The sequence below is a fragment of the Capra hircus genome, chromosome 19 (assembly GCF_001704415.2).
Source record: "Capra hircus breed San Clemente chromosome 19, ASM170441v1, whole genome shotgun sequence".
In the NCBI taxonomy this organism is placed as follows: Eukaryota; Metazoa; Chordata; class Mammalia; order Artiodactyla; family Bovidae; genus Capra; species Capra hircus.
The window spans coordinates 35387415-35406283 of record NC_030826.1 but is presented as its reverse complement, the minus strand read 5'-3'; the positions used below and the strand labels follow the sequence as shown (position 1 = coordinate 35406283).

At 39.7% G+C, this 18869-nt stretch overlaps 1 protein-coding gene across 8 annotated transcripts in view; it reads right to left on the bottom strand.

Annotated features, from left to right (window-relative positions):
- SPAG9 (sperm associated antigen 9) overlaps positions 1-18869 on the bottom strand; it is a 156742-nt gene that overhangs the window by 44779 nt on the left and 93094 nt on the right. For 4 of the 8 annotated variants that reach the window (XM_018064845.1, XM_018064848.1, XM_018064846.1 and 1 more), the window contains 3 exons: positions 16367-16408; positions 10957-11164; positions 10276-10375 (listed from right to left, as the gene is read on the bottom strand). In XM_018064845.1, coding sequence (XP_017920334.1) covers positions 10276-10375; positions 10957-11164; positions 16367-16408 — 350 coding nt within the window. The remainder of the gene's footprint in view (positions 1-10275; positions 10376-10956; positions 11165-16366; positions 16409-18869) is intronic. The other 4 variants (XM_018064847.1, XM_018064849.1, XM_018064853.1 and 1 more) reach the window with 1 other exon arrangement.

Here is an 18869-nt window from a genome sequence, read left to right as displayed (position 1 = left end):
GCGGTATGGGAGAATGGGCAAATGTGAGTGTCTAAGCATTAATGTTACATTAATAGAAAAAAGTCTGCACAGGATTTCCAGTTAAAGATGGTGGAGATAGTAATTTATCACACAATAATTCAAAAATGCAACTAAAATGACAGTGAAAGAATCTAAAAAGTATCTGCCCACAAGGACAGAGGGAACAGAAAAAGAACCTACAGCAGACACAACATGAAAAAAACTCTACAAGATAGAAAACATGTGGGTAAACATTAGAAACTGATTTAACTGACCAGACTAAGCTGAAACTCAACCCAGCAGTGTTTAGAGAGAAAGTCAGTATGTGGCCAAAATTCATGAAAAGCTTATGAATTGACATAACCAGCAATCTACAGACAGAAGTATGCAAGAGAAACATTAAGATAGAAGGATGGGATGAAAGTAAGTACAAGAAGCAGTATAAGAACCTAAATCCAACCCTCCAGAGCAGTGAGACCTCCCTTTTCCTGGCATTACTCCCTGAACAACAGAAGCCAAGGTCAAATGTTACAGGCAGAAAACTGAAGAATCAATATCATTTACTTGTTGTTCACTCGCTGAAGTCGTGTCTAACTCTTGGTGATCCGAAGGACTGTAGCCACGAGACTCCTGGACATGGGATTTTCCAGGCCAGTATACCAGAGTAGGCTGCCATTTCCTACTCCAGAGGATCTTTCCAGCCGAGGTAAAGAACCCGTGTCTCTTAGCCCTCCTGCATTGGCAGGCAGATTCTTTACAACAAACGCCAAAACTCTGTTGTTCAGTCGCTCAGTTGTGTCCAACTCTTTGCAACTCCATAGACTGCAGGACATGAGGCTTCCCTTTCCTTCCCTGTCTCTCAGAGTTTGCTCAAACTCATATCCATTGAGTTGATGATACCATCCAACCATTTTATCTTCTGCTGCCTGCTTCTCTTTCTGCCTTCAATCTTTTCCAGCATCAGGGTCTTTTCCAATGAGCAGTTCTTTACATCAGGTGGCCAAAGTATTGGAGTTTCAGCTTCAGCATCAGTCCTTCCAATGAATATTCAGGACTGATTTCCTTTAGGATTCACTTCTTTATCTGCTACTAGTCCAGGAGACTTTCAAGAGTCTACTCTAGCACCAAAATTCGAAGACATCAGTTCTTCGGGGATCAGTCTCCTTTATGGTCAAACTCTCACATCCATACATGACTACTGGAAAAACCAAACCTTTGACTATACAGATCTTTGTTGGCAAAGTGATGTCTTTGCTTTTTCACCTGCTGTCTAGGTTTCTCATAGCTTTCCTTCCAAGGAACAAAAGTCTTTTAATTTCATGACAGCAGGAACCATCCACACTAATTTTGGAGCCTCCCAAAATAAAACCCATCACTGCTTCCACTTTTTCCCTTTCTGTTTGCCATCAAGTGATGGGACTGCATGCCATGATCTTAGTTGCATGTTGAGTTTCAACTCAACTTTTTCACTCTCCTCTTTCACCCTCATTAAGAGGCTCTTTAGTTACTCTTCACTTTCTGCCATTAGAGGGATATAATCTGCATATCTGCTGTTGATATTTCTCCCAGGAATCTTGATTGCAGCTTGTGATTCATCCAGACCAGCATTTCACATGATGTACTCTGCATGTAAGTCAAATAGGGGGACAATATATAGCAATGTAGTCCTCCTTTCCTAATTTTGAACCTGTCAGTTGCTCCATTTAAAGCTGTAGCTGTTGCTTCTTGACCCACTTACAGGTTTCTCAGGAGACAGGTATGGTGGTCTGGCACTCCCATCCCTTTAAGATTGCCACAGTTTGTTATGATCCACAGAGTCAAAGGCTTTAGGGTAGTCAGAGAAGCAGGAGTACAGATGTTCTTTTGGGATTCCCTTGCTTTCTGTATGATCCAGCTAATGTTGGCAACTTGATCACTGGTTCCTCTGCCTTTTCTAAACCCAGTTTGTACATCTGGAAGTTTTCAGTTCAGTTCAGTCACTCAGTTGTGTTCAATTCCTTGCGAACCCATGGACTGCAGCATGCCAGGCCTCCCAGTCCATACAAACTGCTGGAGTTTACTCAAACTCATGTCCATTGGGTTGGTGATGCCATCCAACCATCTCATCCTCTGTCGTCCCCTTCTCCTCCTGCCTTCAATCTTTCCCAGCATCAGGTTCTTTCCCACTGAGTCAGTTCTTCGCATCATGTGACCAAAGTATTGGAGTTTCAGCTTCAGCATCAATCCTTCCAATGAATATTCAGGATTGATTTCCTTTAGGATGGACTGGTTGGATCCGCTTGATGTCCAAGAGACTCTCAAGAGTCTTCTCCAACACCACAGTTCAAAAGCACCAATTCTTCAGTGCTCAGGTTTCTTTATCGTCCAACTCCCACATCCTTATGTGACTACTTGGGAAAACCATAGGTTTGACTAGATGGACCTTTGTTGGCAAAATAATGTCTCCGTCTTTTAATATGCTGTCTAGGTTGATCCTAACTTTTCTTCCAGGGAGCAAGCATCTTTTTATTTCATGACTGCAGTCACCATCTGCAGTGATTCTGGAGCCCCCAAAATAAAGGCTGTCACTGTTTCCCCATCTATTTGCCATGAAGAGATGGGACCAGATGCCATGATCTTAGTTTTCTGAACGTTGAGCTTTAAGCCAACTTTTTCACTCTCCTCTTTCACTTTCATCAAGAGGCTCCTTAGTTCTTCTTCACTTTCTGCCATTAAGGTGGTGTCATCTGCATGTCTGAGGTTATTGATATTTCTCCCAGCAATCTTTATTGCAGCTTGTGCTTCATCCAGCCCAGAGTTTCTCATGATGTAATCTGCATATAAGTTAAATAAGCAGGGTGACAATATATAGCCTTGATGTTGGAACCAGTCTGTTATTCTATGTCCAGTTCTAATTGTTGCTTCCTGACCTGCATACATATTTCTCAAGAGGCAGATCGGTGGTCTGGTATTCCCATCTCTTGAAGAATTTTCAGAAGTTTGTTGTGATCCAAACAGTCAAAGGCTTTGGCATAGTCAATAAAGCAGATATTTTTCTGGAACTCTCTTGCTTTTTCGATGATCCAACAGATGTTGGCAGTTTGATCTCTGGTTCCTCTGCCTTTTCTAAATCCAGCTTGAACATCTGAAAGTTCAAGGCTCATGTACTATTGAAGCCTGGCTTGGAGAATTTTGAGCATTACTTTACTAGCGTGTGAGATGAGTACAACTGTGTGATAGTTTGACCATTCTTTGGCATTGCCTTTCTTTGGGATTGGAATGAAAGCTGGCCTTTTCCAATCTTGTGGCCACAGCTGAGTTTTCAAAATTGCTGGCATATTGAGTGCAGTACTTTCACAGCATCATCTTTTAGGATTTGAAATAGCTCAAAGGACTTCCATCACCTCCATAGCTTTGTTCATAGTGATGCTTCCTAAGGCCCATTTTACTTCACATTCCAGGATGTCTTGCTCTAGGTAAGTGATCATATGATCGTGATTATCTGGGTCTTGAAGATCTTTTCTGTACAGTTCTGTGTATTCTTGCCACCTCTTCTTAATATCTTCTGTTTCTGTTAGGTCCATACCATTTCTTTACCCACCTTTGCATGAAAAGTTCCCTTGGTATCTCTAATTTTCTTGAAGAGATGTCTAGTCTTTCCCATTCTATTGTTTTCTTCTATTTCTTTGCACTGATCACTGAGGAAGGCTTTCCTATGTCTCCTTGCTATTCTTTGGAACTCTGCATTCAAATAGGTGTCTGTTTCCTTTTCTCCTTTGCCTTTTGCCTCTCTTCTTTTCACAACTATTTGTAAGGCCTCCTCAGACAGCCATTTTGCCATTTTGCATTTCTTTTTCTTGGGGATGGTCTTGATCCCTGTCTCCTGTACAACACTGTGAGCCTTCATCCATAGTTCTTCATGCACTTGGTCTATCAGATCTAATCCCTTGAATCTATTCCACACTTCCACTGTATAATCATAAGGGATTTGATTTAGGTCATACCTGAATAGTCTAGTGGATTCCCCTACTTTCTTCAATTTAAGTCTGAATTTGGCAATAAGGAGTTCATGATCTGAGCCACAGTCAGCTCCTGGTCTTGTTTTTGCTGACTATATAGAGTTTCTCCATCTTTGGCTGCAAAGAATATAATCAATCTGATTTCAGTATGGACCATCTGGTGATGTCCATGTGTAGTGTTTTCTCTTGTGTTGTTAGAAGAGGGTGTTTGCTCTGACTAGTACATTCTCTTGGCAAAACTCTATTGGCCTTTGCCCTGCTTCATTCTGTACTCCAAGGCCAAATTTGCCTGTTACCCCAGGTATTTCTTAACTTCCTATTTTTGCATTCCAGTCCCCTATAATGAAAAGGCCATTGTTTTTGGACGTGAGTTCTAGAAGGTCTTGTAGGTCTTCTTACAACTATTCAACTTTAGCTTCTTCAGCATTAGTGGTTGGGGCATAGACTTGGATTACTGTGGTATTGAATGGTTTGCCTCGGAAATGAACAGAGATCATTTTGTCGTTTTTGAGATTGTATCCAAGTACTGCATTTCGGACTCTTTTGTTTACTATGATGGCTACTCCACTTCTTCTAAGGGATTCTTGCCCACAGTAGTAGATATAATGGTCATCGGAGTTAAATTCACCCATTCCAGTCCATTTTCGTTCACTGATTCCTAAAATGTCGATGCTCACTCTTGCCATCTCCTGTCTGACCACTTTCAATTTGCCTTGATTCATGGACCCAACATTCCTGGTTCCTATGCAATATTGCTGTTTACAGCATCAGACTTTACTTCTATCACCAGTCACATCCACAGTTAGGTGTTGTTTATGCTTTGACTCCATCTCTTCCATCTTTTTAGAGTTATTTCTCCACTGATCTCCCATAACATATTGGGGACTTACTGACCTGGGGAGTTCATCTTTCATTGTCCTATCTTTTTGCCTTTTCATACTGCTCATGGGGTTCTCCATACAAGAATACTGAAGTGGTTTGCCATTCCCTTCTCCAGTGGACCACGTTTTGTCAGCACTCTCCACCATGACCTGTCCGTCTTGGGTGGCCCTACATGGCATGGCTCGTAGTTTTCATTGAGTTAAAGAAGTTTTCAGGTCATGTACAACAAAACCTAGCCGGAAGGATTTTGAGCATAATCTTACTGTCATGCAAAAGGAGCACCAATGCACGGTATTTTGTCCATTCTTTGGCACTGTCTTTCTTTGGGATTATAATGAAAACTGGCCTTTTCCAGTCCTGTGGCCACTGCTGAGTCTTCCAGATTTGCTGGTATATTGAGTACAGTATTTTATCAGCACCATCTTTTAGCAATTTTAACAGCTCAGCTGGAATTTCATCACCTCCACTAGCATTATTTTTAGTAATGTTTCCTAAGGCCCACTTGACTTTGCACTCCAGGATGTCAGGCTCTAGGTGAGTGACCACACCATCGTGGTTATCTGGGTCATTAAGACCTTTTCTGTATATAATTCTTCTGTGTAGTCATGCCATCTCTTTTTAATCTTTTACTTAAGTATGAGCAAAACAGCCAAAAAGCACCAGACACCCAAAGAAAGCCTCCATTATAAAATTTAAAGCCCCAAAGTCATGGACTGTGATAGGGTACTGAGAATAAAAGGAGACAATGAATGCAAATAGCAGCAAAAATTTGGGAAAAAAAACAAACCCACAATAATTTTATTTTCATAATAAAGCTACATCCACAAGAGAATTGTAGGATGTTATAAAAAGTAACCATCCAAGAAAAAGCTTTTAAGGAAAAAAAATGATGACAGTTGAGAGATAAAGTTGGGGAAATCATCCAGTAATTACAACAAAAATAGAAGAGATAGAAAAAAAGAGGGAAAAGGGATTTATGAGTGTCAGTTCAGAATGTTCAGTATCTACCTAACAGCTCCAGAAAGAGAGAAGACAAAGACAAATAAAGAAAAAAGTTCTCAACTGGAAATAAAAATTTGCAGATGAAACACATTACCTCAGACACAGAAGAAGACCCCTACATCACCATGGATTTTTAGAAAGGAAAAAACAAAGCAACAACAAATAGGGACAAATATCCTAAAGCTTACAAAGAATATATATAAAAAAGCAAGAGTCCACATAGCAACACTCCAAACTGACCATGATAATGAATTAATGTCTTCACAATTGTGAAGGAAAACTTACGAAGATTTTCCAATATAGAATTCTGTATTCAATCAAACTATGAATCATCCCTTTAAATGACATATATCACATTCAAGTTCTCAAAAATCTTAGTTGCAAACAGCCTTTTCCAGGAAGGCAAGTAGGAATATGTTCTGCCAAAACAAAGGCATAAGTCAAGAAGCAAGATGACATGAAGCCGAAGAGGTGGCAAGAATACACAGAAGATACACATAACAATAAAGACACACACTAAAAAAAATAAATACATACACATACAAAAAAAAGATCTCAGTGACCTGGATAACTGTGATGGTGTGATCACTCACCTAGAGCCAGACATCCTGGAGTGCAAAATCAAGTGGGCCTTAGGAGGTATCACTAAAAACAAGGCTAGCGGAGTTAAGGAATTCCAGCTGAGCTATTTCAAGTCCTAAAAGATGATGCTGTTAAAGTGCTTCACTCGATAGGCCAGCAAATTTGGAAACTCGGCAATGGCCACAGGACTGGAAAAGTTCAGTTTTCATTCCAATCCGAAAGAAGGACAATGCCAAAGAATGCTCAAGCTACATGCTAGCACTCATTTCACATGCTAGCAAGGTCATGCTCCAAATCCTTCAAGCTAGGCTTGAACAGTATGTGAACCAAGAACTTCCAGATATACAAGCTAGATTTAGAAAAGTCAGAGAGGAACCAGAGATCAAATTGCCAACATCTACTGGATCATCAAAAAAGCAAGAGAATTCCAGAAAAACATCTACTTCTGCTTCACTGACTAGGCTAAAGCCTTTGACTGTGTGGATCACAACAAACTATGGAAAGTTCCTCAAGAGATGGGAATACCAGACCACCTGACCTGCCTCCTGAGAAACCTGTATGCAGGTCAAGAAGCAACAGTTAGAACCAGACATGAACAACAGACTGGTTCCAAGTGGGAAAAGAGTATGTTAAGGCTCTATATTGTCACCCTGCTTATTTAACTTATATGCAGAGTACATCATGCAAAATGCTGGGCTGGATGAAGCATGAACTAGAATCAAGATTGCTGGGAGAAATATCAATAATCTCAGATATGCTGATGACAATGTCCTTATGGCAGAAAGCGAAGAGGACTAAAGAGCCTCTTGATGAAAGTGAAAGAGAGTGAAAAAGTTGGCTTAAAACTCAACATTCAGAAAACTAAGATCATGGCATCTGGTCCCATCACTTCATGGCAAATAGACAGGGAAACAATGGAAACAGTGACAGACTTTATTTTCCTTCTTGGGCTCCAAAATCACTGTGGGATGGTGACTGCAGCCAGGCATTTGCTCCTTGGAAGAAAAGCCATGACAAACCTGGAGAGTGTATTAAAAAGCAGGGACATTACTTTGTGGACAAAAGTCCATCTAGTCAAAGCTATGGTTTTTCCAGTTATCATGTATGGATGTGAGAGTTGGACCATAAAGAAGGCTGAGCACAGAACTGATGCTTTCGAACTGTAGTGCTAAAGAAGACTCTTGAGAATCCTGTGAACTGTAAGGAGATCAAATCAGTCAATCCTAAAGGAAATCAACCCTGAATATTCACTGGAAGGGACTGATGCTGAAGCTGAAGCTCCAATCCTTTGGCTACCTGATGTGCAGAGCCAATTCATTGAAAAAGACCCTGATGCTGGGAAAGACAGAAGGCAGGAAAAGAGGGGGTGACAAAGGATGAGATGGTTGAATGGCATCACTGACTCAACGCACATGAGTTTAAGCAAGCTCCAGGAGATGGTGAAGGACAGGTCCATGGGGTCGCAGAGTGTCAGACGTGACTAAGCAACCCAACAACAACAACAACAGATGACATAGTGCCCAGGAAACAGAACAGAGGAGAGACACGAAAAGAATTCCCAGCAAGAAAATGAGAGCAAATTCCAGGACCAGAGCAAACACAATAAAGTCTACCATTGGAGAATGGAAATAGATGCTACCAAGAAACTGGTTTTATATTTGGCCATTTGAGAATGTTTACATTTATAATTTGTTGGGTATCTGTCAGTGAATAGTGATAGGTATGTAGAAACCTAAGCAAAAGAAATAAAACAAAAACAAAAAACCCTGAGGCTTTACTAAAAACTAAAGAAAATCAAAGTTGTAAAAGAAAGGAAATGTAATCATAGCATAATCTGTGAGTAGGCTGTTGTTAGTATTTATACAATCATAATGATACAAACAGTGAATCTTAATTTAAATGAAACTGAAATATATTGGGAGAATGAAAGGAAAGATGATGGTTTATATAGCTATGTCCTTGTCATCTTTCACTATAAAGTCAATAGCTAATAATGCAGCCTTTTTTAAACCCGTGGTCCTAATGTGATCCACAGAATTCAGAAAATGATAAGTGATTATTTGCTCTATTTTTTCAAAGAAAATACATAGTTAGTACTGTTCCAGACACACAGGAGTATAGCTAATTCACTATACAAATGGGGTGCTGTAGGGCATTAGGACTTGATTTTCTCACAGAATCCCAACTGAAGGAGAGAGAGACCAAAGAATAGCACATGAAGATGTGATTCAGATACCTAAAGATAAATACGCAGAGTGACGTGAGCGGTGGTGAGAGATGTCCTCTTGAGAATGGAAATGAAGGGTCAGTAGGGGCAAGGGGCTACTACTGCCCTTCATACTTTGTATTACCATTTGACCTTAATACTGCATACATACACTGAAAAAAAATGTGTTAGCTGCTTAGTAGTGTGCAAGTCTTTGCAGTCCAATGGACTATAGCCTGCCAGGCTACGCTGTCCATGGAATTCTCCAGACAAGAATACTGGAATGGGTAGCCATTCCCTTCCCCAGGGGATCTTCCCGACTCAGGGTCTGAACCCAGGTCTCCTGCACGGCAGAAAGATTATTTACCATCCGAGCAACCAGGGAAGTATTTTGTTATTACCATTTAACCTTAATACTGTATACATGCTTTACTCTAATAAAAATATGTTTTTGATTTTTAAAAAGAGGTTCAAAATGATGTGGGCACAAGTGTTAATAAGTAGGTTTAGGAGAGGATGGAAAAGCAAATTTCACTTTTTATACACTGCATCGTTTAATTTCTTAAATAAACAATAAAGAAAAAAATATTTCAATAGGGCACAGCCTTTGAAATCAGTCTTAAACTGAATGCTAGTTCCACCGCTTGTTAGTCTGGACAAAGTAGTATACAACTCTGAGCTTCTTTATACGTGAAGGGAAGGACATCTGTCTCCTAAGGTTATAATTAAGATAAAATTATATGATGGTAACAATAATGTTCAGTTCAGTTCGGTTCAGTCGCTCAGTTGTGTTCGACTCTCTGCTAACCTTTATTGAACTGGGCACTCTGCCAATGATTTAACATATATTGATTCATTTACTCCTTACAATCATCTAAGGTATTATCATAATTCTCTTTCATGGATATAGAAACGTACTTCAGATTCAAATCCAGGTCAGGATTAGAATGCATATAGTCTTATCCTAGGGTTTTCCTGATAGCTCAGAAGGTAAAAAAATCTGCCTGCAATGCAGGAGACCTGGGTTTCATCCCTGGGTTGGGAAGATCCCCTGGAGAAGGGAACAGCTACCCACTCCAATATTCTGGCTTGGAGAATTTCAATTCAGACGACCTTCATTAAGATGATACATACCATTCTCCTCTAATCACTAAACAGCCTCCCCATGTAAAATGATACTAAAATGAGACTAATTTCTTGCAGTAATGAAACCATTATAGTTTTGAAGGGAATACATTCTCTTCTTCCTGATTTGGAGGAAGAAATAGGTTTTTTCAAATCATACTTTCCCCACTTTTGCTTTTATGTTTTCCCAAGTTCCACAAACCATGGAATATTTCTTTATGGAATACTCCTTCACTGCCTTTTCCCCCATCCTTCTGCATGCTTCTAGTCCCTGATGCTACAAAGGTAACAGTTCACAGAACATGTAAATTATGTGCAAGGTCTGGCTTCAAAAAGAGAAAACTTAAATATAACATCAACATTTCTTCAGCAAAACATCTGAATGCACTTTATCTGGTCAGAGACCGGGGAACAGCAATATGCTTAGGGGAGATGGGAAAGGGAAAGAAGTAAGATATCCCAATTAGATCTGAACAGTACCTTGAGCCTTTATATCCACTGAGATCTTTGTCCATATCCAACTCAGGAGTGGATTCAATGATTGCCTGAACTTCTGACTTCTCTTCATTTTCAGCAGAACCTTAGAAAAGGACAAGATAACAAAAATAACGCATATAACACATACAGCCCCTGATGTGAAAATTGTTTCTGTGGTTGTAAATACATCAATTGATCACAAAAATTTTTAGAGAGCTGAGAAACACAAGGTTAGACAGACAATAGGTCATATATTCAATTAACAGTCAATATGGAAATTTAAAAAAAATCAACCAAAGTTTTCATTAAAAAATCAACAAAAGTTTTCATTTGTGTTACTTTGGACACAATGCACTGTACACCAGGCCAGAACTCAGTATTTTCATTTTATTTAAGGGGTGAAATACAAAGAGATTAAGGACAGAGACTAATGACCTATGGCAGGGAACAGATAAAGAATGTCCTCCTGCCTTTCAGGCTTTCCAAACCCCAGCCACTCTCTACCCACACCATTTTTACTCTCTAAAACTTAACTTAATCATCACATCTTTTAGGCTTATTTACAACTGAGTACAATTTTATGGATCTGCAGCAGCAACAACCCCGGAGATGTCCCTTCTCACATTTGCATCATTTGTATTCACCGAATACCCTGCCAGTATAGAGAAAACTAAGGCTACTTACCTGTTGATATGTTTCTAGTTTCTTGGACTACTTGTACTTCAATGTGCTTGCTTATCTCTGACTTATCTGGTGTATCTGCAGCCTTCACAATTCCTTCATTCTCCTCATGCAAGGGAGTATCGCTAGGTATCGCTGCCACATCTGAAGCAGTTGTTGACGCTGGAGTGGTAGCTTTAGACCCTCCCTGGCTAACATCAGAAAGTTCATCCTACAAATATAATTAGGGAAAACATTTTGATGAGTATTTTATTTAAATGGCCTTTTAAATAGGTTAATAAACTTGAGAGAAAATTCTGTTAAAAACTAGTTAAGTCACTTATTACCAAAGGTAATCAACAAATAATCTCTGTAGTTTGTTTTCAAGTAACTGGGTACTAGTTAAGTAATAATATTTTTCCAGACATATGTTGAGATTCTTCTAAATAGAAAAAGTATAGATAAAGGAGGACTGGCAGTATTATCAATAAAAGTATACACTAATGTCATCATCAGAGTTTATAATGGCAGTTCTAATTTGCACAGTCATTTGATAATGAAGACTTGTCTCAAAACACTTGAAGATGTACTATGTGGCTGTTGTTATTATTCGGTAGCTCAGTCATATCCAGCTCTTTGTGACCTCATGGACTGCAGCACTCCAGGCTTCCCTGTCCTTCACCATCTCCCAGAGTTTGCTCAAATTCATGTCCATTAAGTTGGTGATACTATCTAACCTTCTCATCCTCTGTTGCCCTCTTCTCCTCCTGCCCTCAATCTTTCCCAGCATCAGTGTCTTTTCCAATGAGTCAGCTCTTAGAATCAGGAGGTTAAAGTACTGAAGCTCCAGCTTCAGCATCAGTCCTTCCAATGAATATTCAGGGCTCGCTTCCTTCAGATTGCCTGGTTTGATCTCCTTGCAGTCCAAGGGACTCTGAAGAGTCTTCTCTAGCACCACAATTGGAAAGCATCAATTCATATTCATGCTCAGCCTTCTTTATGGTCCAACTCTAAGGTCACATCCGTACATGACTACTAGAAAAACCATAGCTTTGACTATTCAGACCTTTGCTGGCAAAGTGATGTCTCTGCTATTCAATATGCTGTCTAGGCTTGTAGAGCAACTGTCTTTTAATTTCATGGCCGCAGTTACCATCCACACTGATTCTGAAGCCCAAGAAAATAAAATCTGTGACTGCTTCCACTTTTTCCCCTTCTATTTGTCATGAAGTGATGGGACCAGATGCCATGATCTTAGATTTTTGAATGTTGAGTTTTAAGCCAGCTTTTTTACTCCTCTTTTATCCTCAGCAAGAGGCTCTTTAGTTCCTCTTCACTTTCTGCCATCAGAGCGGTATCATCTGCATATCTGAAGTTGTTTATATTTCTTGATTCTAGCTTCTGTTTCCTCCTGCCCAGCATTTCACATGATGTACTCTGCATGTAAGTTAAATAAGCAGAATGACAATATTTGAACGGTCAATTGTTCCCAATTTTGAACCAGTCAGTTGTTTCGTATCTGGTTCTAACTGTTTCCTCTTGACCCATATAGTGGTTTCTCAGGAGGCAGGTAATATAGCCTGGTACTCCTATCAGTAGAAGAATTTTCCACACCTGTGATCCACATAGTCAAAAGCTTTAGCATAGTCAGTGAAGCAGAAGTAGATGTTTTTCTGGAACTCCCTTGCTTTCTCCATGATCTAACAAATATTAGCAATTTGATCTCTGGTACTTCTCCCTCTTGGAAATACAGTTTGTACACTTGGAAGTTCTTGGTTCAAGTACTGCTGAAGCCTAGCTTTAAAGATTTTGAGCATAACTTTGCTATTATGTGAAATGAGCCCAATTGTGTGGTAGTTATGCAGGTGACACCACCCTAATGGCAGAAAACAAAGAGCAATTAAAGAGCCTCTTGATGAAGGTGAAAGACCAGAATGAAAAAGCTGGCTTAAAACCCAACATTCAAAAAACTAAGTTCATGGCATCTGGTCCCATCACTTCATGACAAATAGATAGGGAAAAAATGGAAACAGTGACAGACTTTATTTTCTTGGGGTCAAACAATCACTGTGGGACTGAGACTGCAGCCATGAAATTAAAAGATGCTTGCTCCTTGGAAGAAAAGTAATGACAAACCTAGAAAGCATATTAAAACACAGTCATCACTTTGCCAACAAAGGTCTGTATGGTCAAAGCTATGGTTTTTCCAGCAGTCATGTATGGATGTGAGAGTTGAACCATAAAGAAGGCTGATGCCAAAGAATTGATACTTTCAAACTGCGGTGCTGGAGAAGATTCTTGAGAGTCCCTTGGACTGCAAGGAAATCAAACCAGTCAATCCTAAAGAACATCAACCCTGAATATTCAGTGGAAGGAAAGATGCAGAAGCTGAAGTGCCAATATTTTGGCCATGTGATGCAAAGAACCGACTCACTGGAAAAGATCCTGATGCCGGGAAAGATTGAGGGCAGGAAGAGAAAGGGGTATCAAAGTATGAGATGGCTGGATGCCATCACTGACTGCACAGACATGAGTATGAGCAAACCCCTAGAGATAGGGAAGGACAGGGAAGCGTGGCATGCTGCAGTCCATGAGGTCACAAAGTGTCAGACATGACTGAGCGACTGAACAATAAACAAATGGAATGAAAAGTCTCTGCCACAGTGTTTGACTGAAGGCACAGTATTTTTTTCTCCTATGGAAGAAATTATGAAATTTCGTCACTAACAATGCATCCATCTAAAGATAGAAGGAAGAAAGACAATCCTAAATATTAGCCTGTTGTTAAATATAAAATGTATCACTGGTTAACAGTAAGTCCATAAGACTCCAGGTACAAAATGAGGAAAAATTTTTACTAGGACCTAAATGGAACCTGGAAGCATTGATATGAATTATTTAATGTGAAGCTGTAGGGGAGTTGCATGCTATTATTTTATATTCAATCTGTGACATCAAGAGACCTCTAATTCCTATTTTATGTTGCTCTATGTCAGGCTGTACTGTTTCAGCTACCAATTTTGACTACAAATGCTGCTTTATCTATCTGAAGACCACCAGCCTAACAATTTGAATTACCTGACGTCATTAAGATGTCCTCTTCAATGACACACGTAGGTGCCGTAAGTGGAGACTTACTGGGTGGTCAAGTCTCTTTCTAATAAATGTACTTGTTTTGTAACCCCACTCAAAGTCTTTCAATCTTCAAGAAACTCTATTATAGGCTTTCAAGTCACTAAACAATGCCCACAAAACTAAGGAACCTGACTTGGGGTTCCAATGCTGTAACTACAAGTGCTGTGCAAGATAACAAGTCCTGGTTAGATGTGAAGAAACTAGGACCCCTGTGTACTGCTGGTGGGGTGATATGATGGTGCAACTGCTATGGAAAACAGTGTAACATTTCCTTATAAAATTAAAAATAGAACCACCGTATGATCCAGCACTACCCCTCCTGCTTATAAAACCAAAAGATCTGGAGACAGGGATTCAAAGAGATATTTACACACTCACATTCACAGCAGAACTATTCATAGTAATCAACAAGTGGAAGTGACCCAAATGTCCAACGAGGGATGAAATGTATAAACAAAATGTGGTGTATAAATATATATATATGCATGTATATATATGTATACACACACACACACAAACAGAATATTATTCAGCTTTAAAATGGAAGGAAATCCTGTGATTTCCTTGATACAACATGGATGAATCTTGAGGACATTATTTCATTAAGTGAAATAAGCCAATCACAAAAAAACAGATACAATACAATTTCACTTACATGAGATATCTAAAGTGGTCACATTCATAGAAACACTCAGTAGAGTGGTAGCTGACAGTGCTGAGGGGAGGGACCGAAAGAGGAGTTTAATGGGTACACAGCTTCAGATGTGCATGATAAAAAAGCTCTAGCAATCTGTTTCACAACAATATGACTAGTCTTGACACTACTGTAGTGTATAGTTAAAATGGTTACAGTAGTAAACTTTGCTTTTTTTTTTTTTAATCACACATACAAAAAAAGAGAATGGGGAAAAAAAGAGAGAACAGGTGGCATTAATTTTAGCTTCCTTGAGATACCATGGTGAAAACAGTCTGGTCTTTGGTGCTATGTTTCTACTGGCTTTAGATATCAGGCTAGAAGGCTATACACCTTTACAAAATACTTTCAACTGTTCCATTCATCAATGCCTCGCATACCCAGTACTGTACAGAATATACATGTCACATATTATCTGCCATTGTCCCATTGCTAGTTATATTCAGAGAGACTATAAAGTAAGTTCACAACTATAAAAAGAAATCAGTCAATTAAGGACAATTTAGAAATGTTCTAATATAGTGTTTTCTTACGCAGCTTGCCTGATTTCATCTGAAATAAGCTAAAAAAGAGGGCAAGTAACTCTGCTATATAAACCTGTCTTTAGTGTCAAAGATTTTAAGCTTAATCTAAGTAAAAGACAAACAGGATCACAAAATTCTGTGTATACATGTATTTTCTAGAGAGCTTCAAAACTTTAATCTGATTCCTAGAGGAATCCGTGACCCAAAGAAACACTGAGAATCACTGAGATGACATAAGTCTAGCTCTAAGTTATACTACAGGGTCAAAAAAATTTAGCTTATTAAAACAGAGGCAAAGATGACCTACTTCTGAAGATATTTCTGAAAATGATACTGGTTCCACCGTTATGAACCAGGTGATGGCCTTACCCTGGTTAAACCTGATCTAGTGGGTAGGACACAGTCTTATTTTGTCCTTATATCCCCAGTGCCTAGCACATCAAGCCTGACATGAAGTAGGCTCTCAAAAGATGTTTGCTGAATGGTGCCCCGACAGGCGCTAAACAAATCTGTTCAGCTAGAGAGGCAGCCCATGGTAAAATGACTTACTAGGCTGTCTCCAGGATACTTTCAAGTTGTGTACATTCTGCCCCGAGGATGGTACTTGTGCAAACATAGAAGTCTTCTTACCCAGAGCTGTATAAAGAGAAATAAGCTGAACTTCCATAGGATTTACTTATTCTTTTCTCTCCTTTAGAGATTACAGTAAAGCCCCAGCAACCACCATAGAAGAAATAATTTTTTTTTCATTTCAGTGGGTTTCCTTGGTGGCTCAGCTGGTAAAAAAAAAATCCGCCTGCAATACAGGAGACCTGGGTTTGATCCCTGCAGGGGAAGATCCCCTGGAAAAGGAAAAGGCTACCCACTCCAGTATTCTGGCCTGAAGAATTCCATAGACTGTATAGTCCACGGGGTCACAAAGAATCAGACATGACTGAGCGACTTTCACTCACTCAGTGAATAACATCAGTAGTCTTCCAAACTGAGCACTTGATATCTTGAGAGCGGCAGTTGAGGAAGTAACCAAAAGTTAATCACTTTCATCTACTTTTTGCAAAATGTTTTGAAAGCCCATTCTCACCTCCTGTTCTATAGCCTTCAGAGGTTCAGGGCTACTTCTGACCTGGGAATAGGGAAAGATTATAAAAGAGAAAAAAAATTCATATATTTACTAGGTGTCAGCATATGTCTAAGTATCTTTGGCTTATGCTACCTCTCAGGATAACAAGGTCCATCTCTATTTTCTACTTGGTTCAAATGAGGGTTTGGGGGTTTTGTTTTGACTTAAAATCACCTCCTTTAAGTCTCTATTTTAAGCCATATCATGACTCAAAAGCCACCACCTGGGTCTTATCTTACCCTATACTTTGTCAATAAGCAGTTTATCACTTACCCGTTTTTTCTACTCATAAGGGCTTCCCTGGTGGCTCAGCAGTAAAGAACCTGCCTGCCAGTGCAGGAGAGACTGATGGGGAAGATCCCACATGCCCCAGAGCACCTAAGCCCAAGCCACAACTACTGAACCTGTGCGCTAGAGTCCATGCTCTGCAACAGAAGAAGCCATCGCAACGAGAAGCTCACACACCATGACTAGCCCCTGCTTGCTGCAACTAAAGCAAAGCCCACACAGCAACGAAGACCCTGCTGAACTGAAGCAAAAGTCACTCAGTTGTGTGGGACTCCTTGTGACCCCATGGACTACACAGTCCATGGAATTCTCCTGGCCATAATAGTGGAGTGGGTGTAAGTTCCCTTCTCCAGGGGATCTTCCCAACTCAGGGATAGAACCCAGGTCTCCTGCACTGCAGGCGGATTCTTTTCCAGCTGAGCCACCAGGGAAGCCCAAGAATACTGGGGTGGGTAGCCTATTCCTTCTCCAGCGGATCGTCCCAACCCAGGAATCGAACCAGGGTCTCCTGCACTTCAGGTGGATTCTTTACCAGCTGAGCTACCAGGGAATCCCAAAAAAAGAGAAATCTTCCTGAAATTTATCCTAATCATCTTGAGTAATTAATGTAGTAAATATTCCAATTTAGCGTACTTGGAAATGCTAAACACACTCTTCTTCCCCCTGCCTCACCCCCTATCATTTCTGAAACTGACAGAGAACACTAATAATTAAAGGGTGACCAAGATTCAAATCCTTTCTCAAAAAACATTTATTTACTCATATTCTCTACTTGTACATTTGCCCTCTTTGAGACAACAGTGTTTCTCTTAAACAGAAAGCAACTTCAAGTTTTAAATATTTTAGTCTGGAAATCCATCAGTCTTTTTGAAAGTCTAAAATATAGCTGTGCTGCACTCTCTTGTTCCCACCCAAAAAAGTACAGATGAACAAGAAAAGATTCACTTTTTTTCTAAATGAAACATAATTGACTTACAACATTATATTAGTTTCATGTGTATAATACAATGGTTTGGTATTTTTAGGCATTAGAAAATGACCACCAAGCCTAAGTACCAACTGTTGCCATACAAAGTTATTGCAATATTATTGACTGTATTCCCTATGCTACTCATTACATCCCTTTGACTTCTTTATTCTATGAATGTAGCTTTGTACCTCCCTCAGCTATTTCACTCATCTCCTCATACCCCACTCCCTTCCGGCAACTTCAATTTGTCCTCCGTACCTGTGAGTCTGCTTCTGTTTTATGTTTGTTCATTTTGCTTTGTGTTTTTAGGTTCCACGTATGAGAGAAATCACATGGTATTTGTCTTTCACTGACTGATTTTTTCCACTTGGCGTAATACCCTCTAGGTCCATCCGTGTTATCAAAACTGGCAAGATTTTTTACAAGGTTGGATGATATTCCATTTAATATACCACAGCATGATTCACTTTGTACAAACCAGACTGCATCTCCTTTAATATCTGTTTACACGAGCTTTGATTTTGGATTCTCATCTTTAACTCTTCTCAACTAACATTTCATCAAAAGCTAGGTAAATAACTCTCTAAATAAAAACAAAAAGATTGTGAATATGTATTTCAAAATGGAAAACAAAAAGCTGCAGGAAATACTTAAAAGAGTATAAACTCATTTATCATACAAAGACATATATGAGTATGTATTATCTATGTGCAGTATGGACTTCCCTCATAGGTCAGTGGGTAAAGAGTCCACCTGCAATCCAGGAGACCCCAGTTTGATTCCTGGGTTGGGAAGATCTCCTGGAGAAGGGATAGGCTCCTCACGCCCATATTTTTGGGCTTCCCTTGTGGCTCAGCTGGTAAAGAATCTGACTGCAATGCGGGAGACCTGGGTTTGATCCCTGGGTTGGGAAGATACCCTGGAGGAGGGAAAGGCTACCCACTCCAGTATAATCCATGGGGTCACAAAGAGTCGGACACGGCTGAGCAACTTTTACTTTCACTTTTCATGTACATATGTGAAGAAAGGAGCATGAAGAATATACCAACTGAGGATACACCAATAACTGAGGTGAAGGAATGGAGTTTACAGTTTTTACTCTAGATTCTATATTATTTGATTGTGAAACCTTATTAATACAACCTTAATAAAATATGTGATCTCAGATCAACTTTACATTTCTAGCATCTGGCATTGTTTATGACC